This window comes from Oncorhynchus gorbuscha, linkage group LG06, assembly GCF_021184085.1.
Source record: "Oncorhynchus gorbuscha isolate QuinsamMale2020 ecotype Even-year linkage group LG06, OgorEven_v1.0, whole genome shotgun sequence".
Taxonomy (NCBI): Eukaryota; Metazoa; Chordata; class Actinopteri; order Salmoniformes; family Salmonidae; genus Oncorhynchus; species Oncorhynchus gorbuscha.
The window spans coordinates 51649319-51665903 of NC_060178.1; the positions used below are offsets into that span (position 1 = coordinate 51649319).

Below are 16585 nucleotides of genomic sequence, written 5' to 3' on the forward strand. Positions count from 1 at the left end.
AAAGTGTCTATAATTTGGATGGGTTCGGACACATTCAGACTTTGTGTCGCTTGGCAACAGCTTTGTCCACTATCTTCTCGTAATTATTACTTGTCGTTACATTGTGTTCACAATAGACCCAATACAGCATTATGGAGGTCTGGAGCCTGCTGGTTCGGTTCTACCTCTTAATTAATTGCAACCGCCTGGTGTCCCAGGTCTAAATCAGTCCCTGATTCGAGGGGAACAATAAGTTTGAGAGATATTAAGCCTTGTTCACACTGCAGGCCTTATTACTCAAATCAGACGTTTTTCAAATCAGTTTTGGACTACTGACTATCCAAGCAGCAAGTTACAAGCGACCAAATCGGATGCGTGTTCAGACAGCAGTCATTTGCTGAAATGGCTACGCTAGTTGTCATTGTTGTGACGGTTGTGTGCACGGTGGTATAGGCCGAGTGGTGGTGGTGCTCGTGCTTCCTATCACTCAGAAGTTATGTAGCAAGCTAAGGTGACAATAATGCCTGCCCTGGACGTTTCCCCAGTTGCTTTGAATGTTCACAATCATAGTGTAAGAACACTTTGAAATTCTCAAAGGACAAGATGATACAACTTTCAAAACCATTTTTGGCTAGCCACAGCAGCTGTTTAGCTTTCTAGCACATTTACCAATTAGTTTGTAAACTATTAACAAACCAGTTAGCTACCACGTTCTTGTCAAACTGTCAGAGTAGCTAGCAAGCAACAAGATATCCCAAATAAGTCTAAAAACTAAATCAGACAAAAGTCACATGGCTGGGAATCAGATTTGTATGAACAACCTACGAAGTTGGTTTGAAATATCCAATTCCATTTGCGTTTTGGCTGTTTAGACTGCAGGAAAAAGCACAGATTTGAATAAGATATGCAAATAGGTGTCACGCCCTGACAAATAGGTGTCACGCCCTATGTTGGTTGGGGCATGATAGTGACCAGGGTGGGTCATCTAGGTGAATTATATTTCTATGGGTGGGTCATCAAGGTGAATTATATTTCTATGGTGGCCTGATATGGTTCCCAATCAGAGGCACTGTTTTTCATTGTCTCTGATTGGGGATCATATTTAGGTAGCCATTTTGCCCATTGCTGGTTGTGGGATCTTGTCTACATTTAGTTGCCTGTGTGCACACCAGTAGCATCACGTTTCATTTGTGCTAATTGAGTTTCGATTTATTTAAAATATGTGGAACTCTATGCAAGCTGCACCTTGGCCTACTCATTACAACGAGCGTGACAATAGGTTTTGAGTCACTTCAAATTGCCAATGTGAGCACAGCTGACAAAATCCATGAGTATGTCTCAAATGCCATCGATAATGTGAAAAATATCCCTGTTGATCTTTCCTTCTTGAACAGGCACCATTTTTCTGTTAACAAACTCCTCCATACGGTTAAGACTGAATTCCCTGAGGATTTCTACCTTCTGTTTTTATCTTGGTTTGTGATCCACTGTGGGGACAAAAGGAGAAAGAGCATGTAGCAAAGCCCCACGGTTACACAGATTATTATAAGTATGAATTAATTATTTTAAGTATTAAGATGTTGCAGAACAATGAATGATCATTATGTTAGCAGGAGATGGATGAGTTTACAGACTAAGGAACGGGCTGGGAAATCCCAGTCATTTTACCCATTCGTATAGCTATAACTTCTTCTACTGTATGCCGTTTTGCTGTCAACTTTCATAATAATTCACAAATAAAACTCTACATCCACTAGTGATCACCTAGCCTTGTTTGAATACAGAAATGGACACAATGTAAGAACAGTTGATTTGGTAAAGTGGTCCAGAGCCTTCTCTTAATAAAGAGAATGGCTGATATATCTTGCCGCTAACTCATGCATTTAGGGGATACATTTGACCCTTTATTTCCTACTATTGATCCCCACGTGGCTGCATAACTGTGTTAATACTCACAGAGAGACAGACAAGAAACTAGTTAAAGTGCACCAAAAGCTCTTTATTATTAACCATGAGTGACACAAACAGCAGCAAGGGACGGACTGGGAACATGGTTACGTCCCACATGACACGCTATTCTCTATATAGTGCACTACCTTTGAACAGCTCATAGGGCTTAAAGTAGAGCACGACACAGTGAGTGGGGTGCCAGGTGGGACGGGCCCGATGAAAAGGAAGAAGGTCAGAATCAGATCTTGTTGAAGGCTGCTACGTCAACACTCTGGACCTGCAGAACAAGAGATAACATTCATCAAGATAAAGTACATAAGCATTTCTAATTTGGGAACGCTAACCTGTACAAAGTGTGTCAGGTACATTTTTAGATTTCATTGTGGACCCCCGAAGGATTATGTGTGTGTGTGTGTGTGTGTGTGTGTGTGTGTGTGTGTGTGTGTGTGTGTGTGTGTGTGTGTGTGTGTGTGTGTGTACGCCTGTACTTACAAAGTCCTCGAACTTTGTAATCTCCTCCTCTAGCAGGTCTGTCCCGACCTTGTCGTCCTCGACAACACACTGGATCTGTAGCTTCCGGATACCATAACCCACAGGAACAAGCTTAGATTGACCCCAAAGTAGACCGTCAGCAACAACAGACCTCACACATTCCTCCAGCTTAGCCATGTCTGTCTCATCATCCCACTGTAAGAGAGGGGAGGGAGGGAGGTGGGTTATAGAGAGAGGGATGGGATTATATTAATGTCAGGAACACAAACACACAGAGGAAGAGACCAAAATTCCATTCATAATTTGAAAAAAATACTGTATAGTGATTGGCGAAAGTATTAGGAAAAGCTCTGACATACAGGCTTGACGTCCAATAGGATGGAGGACTTTGCGATGAGGGTGGGTTTCTTTGCCTTCTTCTCTGCATACTCTTTCAGCCTCTGCTCTTTGAGTCGCTCAGCCTCTGCATCCTCCTCTTCATCGCTGCCGAACAAGTCCATATCATCATCATCATCTTCATCCTCCACTGGGGGGCTGGTCTTCTGCTGCTGGACAGAGGTTCCCTGAAGAGAAGATTAAAATACACACTCATATATTAAAATACACACTCATATATTAAAATACACACTCATATTTCTACAGTACCAGACAATAGTTTGTATACACATACTCATTCAAGGGTTTTTCTTTATTTTTACTATTTTCTACATTGTAAAATAATAGCGAAGACAAACTATGAAATAACACATTTCATTTCATATTTGAGATTCTTCAAAGTAGCCACCCTTTGCCTTGATGGCAGCTTTGCACACTCTTTGCATTCCCCCAACCAGCTTCATGAGGTAGTCATCTGGAATGCATTTCAATTAACAGGTGTGCCTTGTTAAAAGTTAATTCCACAAATTTCTTTCCTTCTTAAAAAATTTGAGCCAATCAGTTGTGTTGTGACAAGGTAGGGGTGGTATACAGAAGACAGCCCTATTTGGTAAAAGACCAAGTCCATATTATGGCAAGAACAGCTCAAATAAGCAAAGAGAAACAACAGTGCATCATTACTATAAGACATGAAAGTCAGTCAATCTGGAAAATCTCAAGAACTTTGAAGGTTTCTTCAAGTGCAGTCGCAAAAACCATCAAGCGCTATGATGAAACTGGCCCTCATGAGGACCACCACAGGAAAGGAAGAGTTACCTCTGCCGCAGAGGATAAGTTCATTAGTTACCAGCTTGAGAAATTGTAGCCCAAATAAATGCTTCACAGAGTTCAAGTAACAAACACATCTCAACATCAACTGTTCAGAGGAGACTGCGTGAATCAGGCCTTCATGGTCGAATTGCTGCAAAGAAACCACTACTAAAAGACACCAATAAGAAGAAGAGACTTGCTTGGGCCAAGAAACACGAGCAATGGACATTAGCCTGGTGGAAATCTGTCCTTTGGTCTGATGAGTCCAAATTTGAGATTTTTGGTTCCAACCGCCGTGTCTGTGAGACGCAGAGTAGGTGAACGGATGATCTCTGCATGTTGCCACTGTGAAGCATGGAGGAGGAGGTGTGATGGTGCTTTGCTGGTGACACTGTCAGTGATTTATTTAGAATTCAAGGCACACTTAACCAGCATGGCGACCACAGCATCCTGCAGCGATACGCCATCCCATCTGGTTTGGCCTTAGTGGGACTATCATTTGTTTTTCAACAGGACAATGACCCAACACACCTCCAGGTGGTGTAAGGGCTATTTGACCTAGAAGGAGAGTTATGGATTGCTGCATCCGATGACCTGGCCTCCACAATTACATGAACTCAACCAAATTGAGATGGTTTGGAATGAGTTGGACCACAGAGGGAACGAAAAGCAACCAACAAGTGCTCAGCATATGTGGGAACTCCTTCAAGACTGTTGGAAAGGCATTCCGGGTGAAGCTGGTTGAGAGTGTGCAAAGCTGTCATTAAGGCAAAGGGTGGCTACTTTGAAGAATCTAAAATATAATTTGATTTGTTGAATACTTTTTTGGCTACTACTTGATTCCATATGTGTAATTTCATAGTTTCGATGTCTTCACTATTATTCTACAATGTAGAAAATAGTAAAAATAAAGAAAAACCCTTGAAGGTGTGCCCAAATTTTTGACTGGTACCACACACGGGCAGACATAAAAATATATGCCGCTTTGTGTCACGTCAGAAGGCTTAGTCTGAAAATAGTCCATAAGAATGACATCTGTCGAAAGAATGGCCACTTAGCAGTCTTTTATTCAAAGCGACAGACTAGAGTGAGTGCATGCATTTTTAGTATGTGTATGCGATCCTTGGGGTAATCCTTGGGGTAATTGAACCCACAACCTTGACATTGCGCACCATGCTCTTCCCGAGTAAGCCACATGGGACCAGAGCGAGAGGGACTTACATTTGTACAGGGGGCTGCAGAGACTGGGGCTGCAGCTGGCGACGGTGATTTCTCCAGCACCGCTACCCGACACTCCAATTTAGACAGAGCCAACCGCAGGTCGTCCACCACTTAAACACACACAAAGGAAGTCAGTAAGATTACAGACTAGTTATATCATCTGTAATACAGATTAGACATTCTGTATACAAATAGGGAAACAAACACCTTTCAGTAACATTTTCGAAGGGTAATTTGATCTCTATACATGTGGACACATACATACACTGAACAAAAATATGAAAATGCAACAATTGCAATGATTTTACAGTTCATATAAGGAAATCAGTCAATTTAAATTAATTCATTAGGCCCTGATCTATGGATTTCACATGACTGGGCAGGGCCGCAGCCACGGGTAGGCCTGGGAGGGCATAGGCCCACCCACTTGGGAGCCAGGCCCAGTCAATCAGAATTAGTTTTTCCCAACAAAAGGGCTTTATTACAGACAGAAATACTCCTCGGTTTCATCAGTTTCATCAGCTGTGTGGCTTTCAGACAATCCCACAGGTGAAGAAGCCAAATGTGGAGGTCCAGGGCTGGCGTGGTTGAGAGGCGGGTTGGACGTACTGCCAAATTCTCTAAAACGACGTTGGAGGCGGCATATGGTAGAGAAATTAAAATTCCATTTCTCTGGCAACAGCTCTGGTGGTCATTCCTGCAGTCAGCATGCCAATTGCACTCTCCCTCAACTTGAGACATCCGTGGCGTTGTGTTGAGACAAAACGGCACATTTAGTGGCCTTTTGTTGTCCCCAGCACTAGGCGCACGTGTAATGATTAGTGATGCACCGATATTACACTTTTGGCCGATACCAATATCCGATATTTTCCTTGCCAAAAAAAAACGATACCTGATATTTACAATTTTAGCTGCCTTAAGCATTCTAGTAGTTATATAGTTAACACACACACACGGACGCAGCGGTCTAAGGCCCTGCATTTCAGTAAGAGGTGTCAATACAGTCCCTGGTTCGAATCCAGGCTGCATCACATCCGACCGTGATTGGGAGTCCCATAGGGCGGGGTGCACAATTGGTCTAGCGTCGTCCGGGTCGTCATTGTAAATAATAATTTGTTCTTAACTGACTTGCCTAGTTAAATAAAAGGTTACACACACACACAAAAAGTTATTTTGTTGGCATTTACGTATGTCCCCATTACCAGTAAAACATTATCAAATCCTATTTCTTTCACTTACTTGCTGTGCTGTTTGGTGGTTAATTTGTTCAGTCGTTTCATTCTCAACCAGGGTTTCTATGGAACGCCGTTTGGGTCTTTGTTTAGAAAGATAGGTCAAATAAAACTATCCAATAAGAACAATCTGTTTCAATAGCTAGCTAACTATATAGCTATGTGTCATTTGCATCACTGTCAATGACACTTTTATTTTGAAGGCAAACTGCAAATTCCACTATTGTGCCTAATCCTTATTGTTTCTAGCTTCACAACACATAACTCAGTCCGGTCGAGCCTCACTAGACAGATGAAGCTGGCTGCTTATTATGGTCGCTTTGGGCAACAGGGTTAAGTAGCTGGCTAGCTATTTATTTTCATGAACTTGAGTTCAATTTCAATAGGCGAACAACAAGTGGCAACCTAGCGAAAACGTACTCACAAGGATTCCTAAATCATAGCTAAGAATAATTAAAATGACTGCAGTTTCTACTGGTCATTGTTTTCGGGCTGGTTGTATTGGTGCTAGCTAGGTACTCCAGAAGTTGCGGTTGAACAAATGATGCTTTATTACCAGTAGTGTCAACCCATCGTTTGTGGCCGGTGTTTGCTTGTTTGCAGACTTTTGTACAGCTTTGACAGTGCTACTGTATCTTTTTGACGTGTAAAGACCCAACCGGCCTTCCATAGTAGGCATGTTGTGAAGCTAACAGCAGTGAAGCTATTATTAACTCCGGTAGGGCAACATCTGAAAAAAATAGCGCACTTGGTAGTGTGTACCAGTGCAGAACGGTTGATTGTCAAGGACAACGTACTCTTTCAAATGACTGCTCGACTTGTTGACTGCTCGATCCACACAGGAGACATTGTGTGAGCTAGGAATGCTGTGTTACACGTTTAGCATGTGCCATTATTACGTCATGTACCTACGTTATATAGGTATGCACAGTAGCTTTGACATCGGCTTCTAACATCGGTGTTAAACTAGACATCGGGCCGATGTTGATGTCGGTATTTTTAGCTAATATCGGTCGATTCCGATATGTTCACCAATATATCATGCATCCCTAGTAATGATCATGCTGTTTAATCAGCTCCTTGATATGCCACACCTGTCAGGTGGATGGATCATCTTGGCAAAGGAGAAATGCTCACTAACAGGGATGGAAACAAATTTGTGGACAACATTTTTATGTGTATGGAACATTTTGGGGATATTTTATTTCAACTTTAAAATGTTGTGTTTATATTTTTGTTCAGTATACACACACACACACCTTGGTTCAGACTGTTGTTCTCTAGCTCCAGGCTCTTAATCCGTGTGATGAGTTCGCCTTGATCTCCTGCCCCATTAGCTGCACTCTGAACACACACACACACACACACACACACACACACACACACACACACACACACACACACGAAAGAGTGTCAGGATATCCCTATAAGCATATCACCAGCGAACTCTAGTGGCTAAACTCAGGTACCACCACAACCAATTGAGGAGACAGGGCAGACATGAATAGAATGAGCAACACATTATATCACCTGTACACGTAAATAACCACCATCACCTAGAGGCACAGATTGGACAACAACAGCTACAATTGCAGCTCATGCAAAGCTGTCTCACTCAGGAATAAAAAGGTACTTTAGAGTCTGTTGTCATGGTGACGATCAGAGGAAAGTTTCAGGAAATCCAGGTAACCCCTCTGGAGCATTATACATGGAGGTGTCCAAATATTAGAATCCTGAAGTTGACCAATCACAACTCTTCAAAAACCAAAGAAACAAGTGTCCATCTCAGCACCACCTAGAGAGAGAGTAAGCTCAGTGGAGGGTGGCCAAGGACAGGGCAGACTATGGAGTCAGAGAGAGAAGCAGACCCATCATACAGGGAGAATGAAGGAGGGTGGCCAAGGACAGGGCAGACTATGGAGTCAGAGAGAGAAGCAGACCCATCATACAGGGAGAATGAAGGAGGGTGGCCAAGGACAGGGCAGACTATGGAGTCAGAGAGAGAAGCAGACCCATCATACAGGGAGAATGAAGGAGGGTGGCCAAGGACAGGGCAGACTATGGAGTCAGAGAGAGAAGCAGACCCATCATACAGGGAGAATGAAGGAGGGTGGCCAAGGACAGGGCAGACTATGGAGTCAGAGAGAGAAGCAGACCCATCATACAGGGAGAATGAAGGAGGGTCGCCAAGGACAGGGCAGACTATGGAGTCAGAGAGAGAAGCAGACCCATCATACAGGGAGAATGAAGGAGGGTGGCCAAGGACAGGGCAGACTATGGAGTCAGAGAGAGAAGCAGACCCATCATACAGAGAGAATGAAGGAGGGTGGCCAAGGACAGGGCAGACTATGGAGTCAGAGAGAGAAGCAGACCCATCATACAGGGAGAATGAAGGAGGGTGGCCAAGGACAGGGCAGACTATGGAGTCAGAGAGAGAAGCAGACCCATCATACAGGGAGAATGAAGGAGGGTGGCCGAGGACAGGGCAGACTATGGAGTCAGAGAGAGAAGCAGACCCATCATACAGGGAGAATGAAGGAGGGTGGCCAAGGACAGGGCAGACTATGGAGTCAGAGAGAGAAGCAGACCCATCATACAGGGAGAATGAAGGAGGGTGGCCAAGGACAGGGCAGACTATGGAGTCAGAGAGAGAAGCAGACCCATCATACAGGGAGAATGAAGGAGGGTGGCCAAGGACAGGGCAGACTATGGAGTCAGAGAGAGAAGCAGACCCATCATACAGGGAGAATGAAGGAGGGTGGCCAAGGACAGGGCAGACTATGGAGTCAGAGAGAGAAGCAGACCCATCATACAGGGAGAATGAAGGAGGGTGGCCGAGGACAGGGCAGACTATGGAGTCAGAGAGAGAAGCAGACCCATCATACAGGGAGAATGAAGGAGGGTGGCCAAGGACAGGGCAGACTATGGAGTCAGAGAGAGAAGCAGACCCATCATACAGGGAGAATGAAGGAGGGTGGCCAAGGACAGGGCAGACTATGGAGTCAGAGAGAGAAGCAGACCCATCATACAGGGAGAATGAAGGAGGGTGGCCAAGGACAGGGCAGACTATGGAGTCAGAGAGAGAAGCAGACCCATCATACAGGGAGAATGAAGGAGGGTGGTCAAGGACAGGGCAGACTATGGAGTCAGAGAGAGAAGCAGACCCATCATACAGGGAGAATGAAGGAGGGTGGCCAAGGACAGGGCAGACTATGGAGTCAGAGAGAGAAGCAGACCCATCATACAGGGAGAATGAAGGAGGGTGGTTGAGGACAGGGCAGACTATGGAATCAGAGAGAGAAGCAGACCCATCATACAGGGAGAATGAAGGAGGGTGGCCAAGGACAGGGCAGACTATGGAGTCAGAGAGAGAAGCAGACCCATCATACAGGGAGAATGAAGGAGGGTGGCCAAGGACAGGGCAGACTATGGAGTCAGAGAGAGAAGCAGACCCATCATACAGGGAGAATGAAGGAGGGTGGCCAAGGACAGGGCAGACTATGGAGTCAGAGAGAGAAGCAGACCCATCATACAGGGAGAATGAAGGAGGGTGGCCAAGGACAGGGCAGACTATGGAGTCAGAGAGGGAAGCAGACCCATCATACAGGGAGAATGAAGGAGGGTGGTTGGGTTTGTTTGTTTGTTTGTTTGTTTGTGTGAGTGTGTGCACAAGTCTGTGACATTGCTCTCAGTCGGGGGGGGGGGGGTCTAGCTACTGTCACACAGGGTGGGACACTTACAGGATGGGGGTTCTGGGGTTGATCAAAGCCTCTGCTAGGTAACAGCGAATTCTTCAGCTGGGGTGCGGGGAGGGAAGGAGGAAGGGAAAGAGGGAGAGAGTTGAATGAGGTTGGAGGTGCAGAAGGGTCACTAGCAGAAAGAGAGAGAAAGCTACAAAAAAGGATCAGGCAAAGTTAAAGTATAGCCAGGGTTGGTCTAAAGAGGAATCAGAGAAACTAAGAGCTAGCCAGCAATACAAGAAATCTTGCTTCATGAATACGACCCAGGATATTCAATGCTCTCAGCAGCAGTTCAGAGTCAAAGTACCCACACCTTGCGTTTCCCCGTGACATGTAGCCTTAGCCGTGTGGTCACATATAGCTGGTTCAGCCTTGCTTACACGTTTGTGTGTGTGTGTGTGTGTGTGTCTTTGACCATGTAACAGAAACTAAACATACAGGGACTTCTGTAGAAAACTAGCCGGCTGGCTAAAACTGGCATATTTACAGTAATGGTGTGCACTGTCCCTGTAAAACTACATTTAATAAAGTATCTTACTTCCAGTGCAGCTTTAAAAACAGATCATGTGAGATATATGTATTGTATGAAGGGTTGGATGGGTTTATATTATACTCACTCCTGCTAGGGACTTCTGGATGTTCTCTCTGGCCCGGGCTATGTCCTGCAGGATGGTGTTGGCTCCCAGCTCCTATAGGGTACAGGAGACCAGGTCTGACAGGATGTAGGCACACACACACCAGAGACGTATCCAAGTTTTAAGTGAAACGCCTTTCTTGCTTCCCAACAATGCGGTAATGGATATCAGGTGGCGACACGCGTGAGGAAAAGACCGACAATGTGGGGGATGGCATTGGCACACACACACACACAAACTAAAAGAAACGCCCTCTACCTACCTGTGCTGGGTGTGAGGTGCTGTTAATGCGTTCGTAGAAGTGTCTCTCCGCATCATCATAGCGAGGCTTATCAAACCAGATCTTCTCCTGGACAAAGTAGTCTACTGCTGAACTCATGGTGCTACACGGACAGAGAGAGAGGCACAGAGATGAGGCAGAGAGAGACAGGATAACAAATGGTTAGTAAAGTAACATTCAGTCCACCAGAAAGCTTGTGTCCCTCTGTTTTAACCATCTGTGTTCCACTATTTACAGACAAGACCACTTCTCTTTCGCCGTCAACGCCACACTAACATCATCCTTAGAAGTAAAGCTACATCTTTGAAAACCACTAACATTGAGTAAAATAAATCAAGCATGCAAAAAAATTAAATGGAAAAGGATAACATCTAAAACAAAATAAAACAAAAGAGACAAATGAGCCAAACAAAGTTTAATAAATGATGTGAAACAAACAACTGAACCAAATCAAGACACAGACAACACCAAAAATAAGGGGGGAAAAAAGGAGTAAATGAAGCTGGTTGTGTTTGTAGAGGTCCAGTCTCCTGGGATGGGTCATACTTGTCCCTCAGAGGGCCGGTGCAGGCGACCGATGACGGTTGTGGTAACAATGTTGCCGACACCACAGCATCTTCTTGCCCACGAGCCCCCTCCTCTCTGTCTGCTACTGTTGACTCAGCAGGTACAATCTGACGGTAACTGTAGAAACGGCTCTCTGCTGCCTCGTAGCGTCTCTGCTCCAGCCAAACCCTCTCGCTGTCTGGATGCAGGAAGTAGCAGACTCCTCCCATCGACATGGCCCCACCTTCCTCCTGTGCGACGTCAGCAGGCTCCTCCTCCTCCTGAATGGTGCGCAGAGCGTGGAAGACTTCGAGCTTCCCCTGTGAGACCACGGCTTCTTCTTCTACCACTTCTTCCTCCTCCCCCTCCTCTTCTTCTTCTTCAACAAGACGCTGTGGGTGGTCTCCACTTCCTCTGGAGGTTGAGGGAGCGTTGGGGTTGGTACGTGAGGTGGAAACTCCACCACCCAGGTTGTTGCCGGTGGGAGAGCGGTTGTTTCCATAGAGGCTCTGGTAGAAGGCTGCCTCGGCCCGGTCGTAGAGAGGTTTCTCCAGCCACACGTCCCTCAGTAGCTCCATGGGGAGACAGGGAAGCCCATTCACTGGCTGGCCAGGGGCCGGGGTCAGTGGAGATGTGGAGGCTGCCTGGGGGGTCTGGGCCAGGGACAGGTACCCCTCATCTGGCGTGGCTGGTGTGCTGGGGCTGTTGGCAGGGAGGGCTAGGAATTCTGGGGCTGCTGGCTGCAGTGGCTCTGCAACAATGCAATGCTCTTTGGCAACTATGGGTGGATGGTTGCTGGGGTGGTTCAGGGCTTGGGGTGAGGGTGATAGTGAGGGTTGAGGGGAGGCGGGGTGGTTGTCAGTCGTCAGGGTTGGGGGTGAGCCGATGGGCCGTGTCATCGACCCGTTGGCAGAGTGTGCCAACCAGCACTGATACAGACTCTCAGCCTGCTCATACACACTGCGGTCAAACCACACTGAACCACACTCAGACCGCAGGCCGAGCAGGACCGCGCCGGGGGAGTCAGGAGCAGGGTCGGGAGAGATGTGGCTACTGCCCTTCTGGCAAAGCTGGGGCTCCTCCCCTTTCTCCTGGCCAGGTGGTGGAGTCATCATGGCAACAGGAGCCGGGCGGTTATCGGGTTGAGCGGAGCGTTTGCGACGACGGCGCCTCTTCCCACTGCGTTTCCCATTGCCGTCTCCATTCACACTGCTACTCTCTGGGGAGGACGAAGCAGCACCACCCCTGTTCCTCTGACCTCCCTCCACTGCCACCTCAGTGGTACAGTCCACCTGGCAGCGTCTGGAAGGGAGATCAGGATCGGACTGATCCATTGCTGAACACAAGGGGTTCCTTTGAGGCATCATCTTTGATACGAAGCAGAGAAAGAGAGTGACAGGGACATGCCAGAGGGTTAGTTACACAGAGAGGAATTTAGAGAGACAGATTGATCCATATAGATTATAGTCTTTTAAATACCTTCTAATTTTAGTATCTTTGTAAATTTTACTTACGAAGCGAATCTCTGTTTAACAGAGATAAGAGAGAATTCAACGGACCAATCCCAGAATGCTTTTAGGCATGCAGGAAAGGAAGAGAGCGGAAAAGAATGTGAAAAGAACCAGATCAAGCAGACCAATAGATGATGAAAAATGAACTGAACGATGGATGATGTCCACTTCACTGGTTGTGTTTGAAGAACACAAACAAGAGAACAAAAAGTATTCAAAGTACACTAAGTAATATAGGCCAAATTTTACTCCCATTTCATGCCCTCCGAACACAACTCCTAATGTCCAATGTTACATTCTGGAGTTCTTGTGATTCTCAGACTTCTGAGGCCACCCATAGTAGATAAACACCCCTTTAACCAGCATGTATCTGGACTACTTCTAGTCAGGTCTACATAGAGGTAGAGGACACAACATAGTATCTTTCCCATTATGGAGTCTGCGAGAAAATGGGCAGCGCCATTGAGGCTATTTCCTTATTTTATTACCTCTACGAGTTGGTAAACAAACTGAAAGGGTGCATCCTGCCACCTGGAGTGTGTTGTTTGAACAGGTACTAAACCACGGTTGGTGATTTACTGCCCCCTGGAGTGTGTTGTTTGAACAGGTATTATGTAATGCTTGCTCATTTTATTTATTTGTTGTACCCTTATTTTACCAGGTAAATTGAGAGAGAACTCATTTACAGCAACAACCTGGGGAATAGTTACAGGGGAGAGGAGGGGGGATGAACGAGCCAATTGGAGTATAATACATTGGCTGAGTCCTCCTGGTGACCTGGATGGAATTATGTGACCTGGGGAATAGTTACAGGGGAGAGGAGGGAGGATGAACGAGCCAATTGGACTATAATTCATTGGCTGAGTCCTCCTGGTGACCTGGATGGAATTATGTGACCTGGGGGAATAGTTACAGGGGAGAGGAGGGGGGGATGAACGAGCCAATTGGAGTATAATTAATTGGCTGAGTCCTCCTGGTGACCTGGATGGAATTATGTGACCTGGGGGAATAGTTACAGGGGAGAGGAGGGGGATGAACGAGCCAATTGGAGTATAATTCATTGGCTGAGTCCTCCTGGTGACCTGGATGGAATTATGTGACCTGGGGGAATAGTTACAGGGGAGAGGAGGGGGGGATGAACGAGCCAATTGGAGTATAATTCATTGGCTGAGTCCTCCTGGTGACCTGGATGGAATTATGTGACCTGGGGGAATAGTTACAGGGGAGAGGAGGGGGGATGAACGAACCAATTGGAGTATAATTCATTGGCTGAGTCCTCCTGGTGACCTGGATAGAATTATGTGGTGCCTCTTAAACCGATAGAAAGTCCCACCCAGTTGAAATGTTGAAACTGTAAAGATGACCATTACAAGCAAATGGCAATAATGACAGCATATACCAACATGCAAATTCTGCATGCGAACTGAAAAGGTTTCTGCATAACCTTAAAAGGCAAAGCATGTAATATGATCACTCAGCAAGGTTACTGGGCAGCCTTGGTGAATGAATGATGTTTTGTGTAGTGGTGGTGATAACAGTAACAGCACTGGCATGCTTAGTCAGAACTAATGCAGGTGAGACCAACTCGCACTGTGGAGCGGACCAAGTGGCACCCTATTCCGTTTATAGTGCTAGAGCTCTGGTCAAAATTAGTGTACTATAAAGGGAATAGGGTGCCATGTGAGACAAATCCTGTGGGTTCTGTGTACACTGCATAGAAAGAGAATCATAGATTCCATACAGTATGTCTACACAACATAACCAACCACAGTCATTAGCAGTGCGGGATGCAGCTGTGGTTTTGATGAAGGAGGACGATCCATGCAACATTCATGATTCATACAGTAGCATTGTGAAACAGGAAATACATTTCCTTGTTTCCCCCCCAATTGTTTTTAGGCCTACTAATATCAAACTTGGCTGTACTATTGCTGAGCAATGTGCCTTAAATCATATTTTAAAATATATTTTTGTGACTATTATTCAAATCCTGATGAATTCACCATTCAGAAAAAGATTTTGTTGCATTACAGGTGTGTCTATTGGTGGCCTATATGAAACCCTATGTAACTCACCTTCCTTGGTGAGAATAAGACCAAAAACTGTCGTGATTAGATTGTTCCATTCAGCAGCCACCAGCCATGAACAAACAAACAAACATTATAGCCTAATACGCCACACAGACCTAGCAGAAAAGCAACACGTTTGGGAATAGGGTACAGTATAGGCGTGTACAGTATGCTTACAGTAGCCTAAATGGTGGCAGCTTCATAATTAGTCTAAAGTGCCTTCACTTCCTGTTGGATCTTCCCCACGGAGCAACGTGTGAGTGAGAGGAAATCTAAGGTATTCATTCAATGACTGCCTTTGGAGTGGGACCGTGTGGGGGTGGGAAAGGCTATAAAGACTGCATCGTTGCGTATGTCAGAGGAATAATCAATAGCCTAAACCACATTTGACTCATGTTAGGCTACACGTCGGAATCATACTCACTTTTCCAATTCTTGAGAACATAGAAAAGGGGACAGAGGCACACTATTAGAGGTTATCGTATTGTAAACGGTGACAAGAAACAGGAACACATTCTAGCTTGTCATTAGCTGATTAACAGCAACATTGTATCAACCGCGGAGCTATTCCTTTGTTTGATCGGTGTTACAATGTAACTATTTCAGGTCACCAGCTCGCACTGCCACTGCAGCGTCGACATCTTCAATCGCTCTCAAGATATCGAGGCAGGTTGTGACAAAGTAAAGCCTATATACACGTCTATATTCATTAGCAACGAATTCGCTGAAATGTTGAATTTTTTTGTAATATTTCTTCAGTATCTCAGTTTATGTAGACATTCATTTTTATCCGGTCGGCCCGGTCCCGGGCGCCCATCATGGCTCCACGACATTTCGCTTTTCTTAGACATTCACATGATTTCTCCCTCCCACCAAACAAGTCGACTAACGACTCCTGTGTTCATTTCTCCAGAATCCCCAGGCTCGAAAAGCGAACTGTCAGTTACTTACTGTTCTGTATGTCGGTGGTTTAACCGGGCCGGTGGTCCTCGTGCGATTGTTCAGCTGGGAGCCTAGAACAGAAAGAGTGACGAGTGGGAGAATAAAACGCGAGTGAACCGGAGGGGGGGGGGGGGGGGGGGGTTGGGGGGGGGCTGTTCTTTTAAACAACGGGTTGTTTTACACTCAAACGCTGAAAATAGTATTTTTTTAATCCACATATTATTAATGTCCAGAACAGTGTATTAATGATGTGGTTTTTAATTATTTTTTGTACATCAGTTTTATTTCGGGTTGGTATGTTCCTACTGCACTTGCTCATGACAGAATCAAGAACTAAATCATAAATGATTTCGCCAGCAGGCTGAATACATTGACCATGGTTTGTCACCACCTTTCAAAGTGTGTGGCATTATAGTTATAAAAATCGTCAGACTTGCGACGACATGTCAACTGCACGCACTTTACATAAATCATATGATCAAAAGATCCGTTTTTGATGAAGTCGCTGCAGTTGCTTCTCACTAACCGCACCATGCAGCCATCATCTGCATTGTGAGAGGCACTATTTGTCAACCAATCATTAGGGTTGTTTGAACCACGCTAACCTATCGGTAGCAGACGTAAAAGAAAACGGCTGCGCGGACTTTCCTCGTCCAGTTTTCAGCGGAAACGGAAGCTAGATTGAATTTGCTGTATCATTTATGTAGCACTATATTGTATCACTCCAATAGGGTATCCTTCCGCGCGGCAGGATACATTCTGAGTAATTTCAGATTAGTCCAGTGTACCGGGGCACTACTTCC

At 45.5% G+C, this 16585-nt stretch overlaps 1 protein-coding gene across 5 annotated transcripts; it reads right to left on the reverse strand.

The window, feature by feature from the left end:
• Positions 1 to 1957: 1957 nt before the first annotated feature.
• eef1db (eukaryotic translation elongation factor 1 delta b (guanine nucleotide exchange protein)) lies at positions 1958 to 15859 on the reverse strand. Of its 5 annotated transcripts, XM_046353485.1 has the most exons (10): positions 15792 to 15859; positions 15265 to 15274; positions 10697 to 10817; positions 10417 to 10488; positions 9800 to 9856; positions 7319 to 7403; positions 4828 to 4937; positions 2781 to 2984; positions 2422 to 2616; positions 1958 to 2206 (listed from the first exon to the last, which is right to left on the reverse strand). In XM_046353485.1, the coding sequence occupies exons 3-10, from the start codon at positions 10811 to 10813 to the stop codon at positions 2168 to 2170; spliced, it is 879 nt and encodes a 292-aa protein (XP_046209441.1). In that variant the 5' UTR covers positions 10814 to 10817; positions 15265 to 15274; positions 15792 to 15859; the 3' UTR covers positions 1958 to 2167. The 5 variants fall into 5 exon arrangements, with proteins under 5 accessions (XP_046209441.1, XP_046209440.1, XP_046209437.1 ...); XM_046353484.1 differs by lacking the exon at positions 15265 to 15274; XM_046353481.1 differs by lacking the exons at positions 15265 to 15274; positions 15792 to 15859 and adding an exon at positions 11261 to 12627.
• Positions 15860 to 16585: the final 726 nt, after the last annotated feature.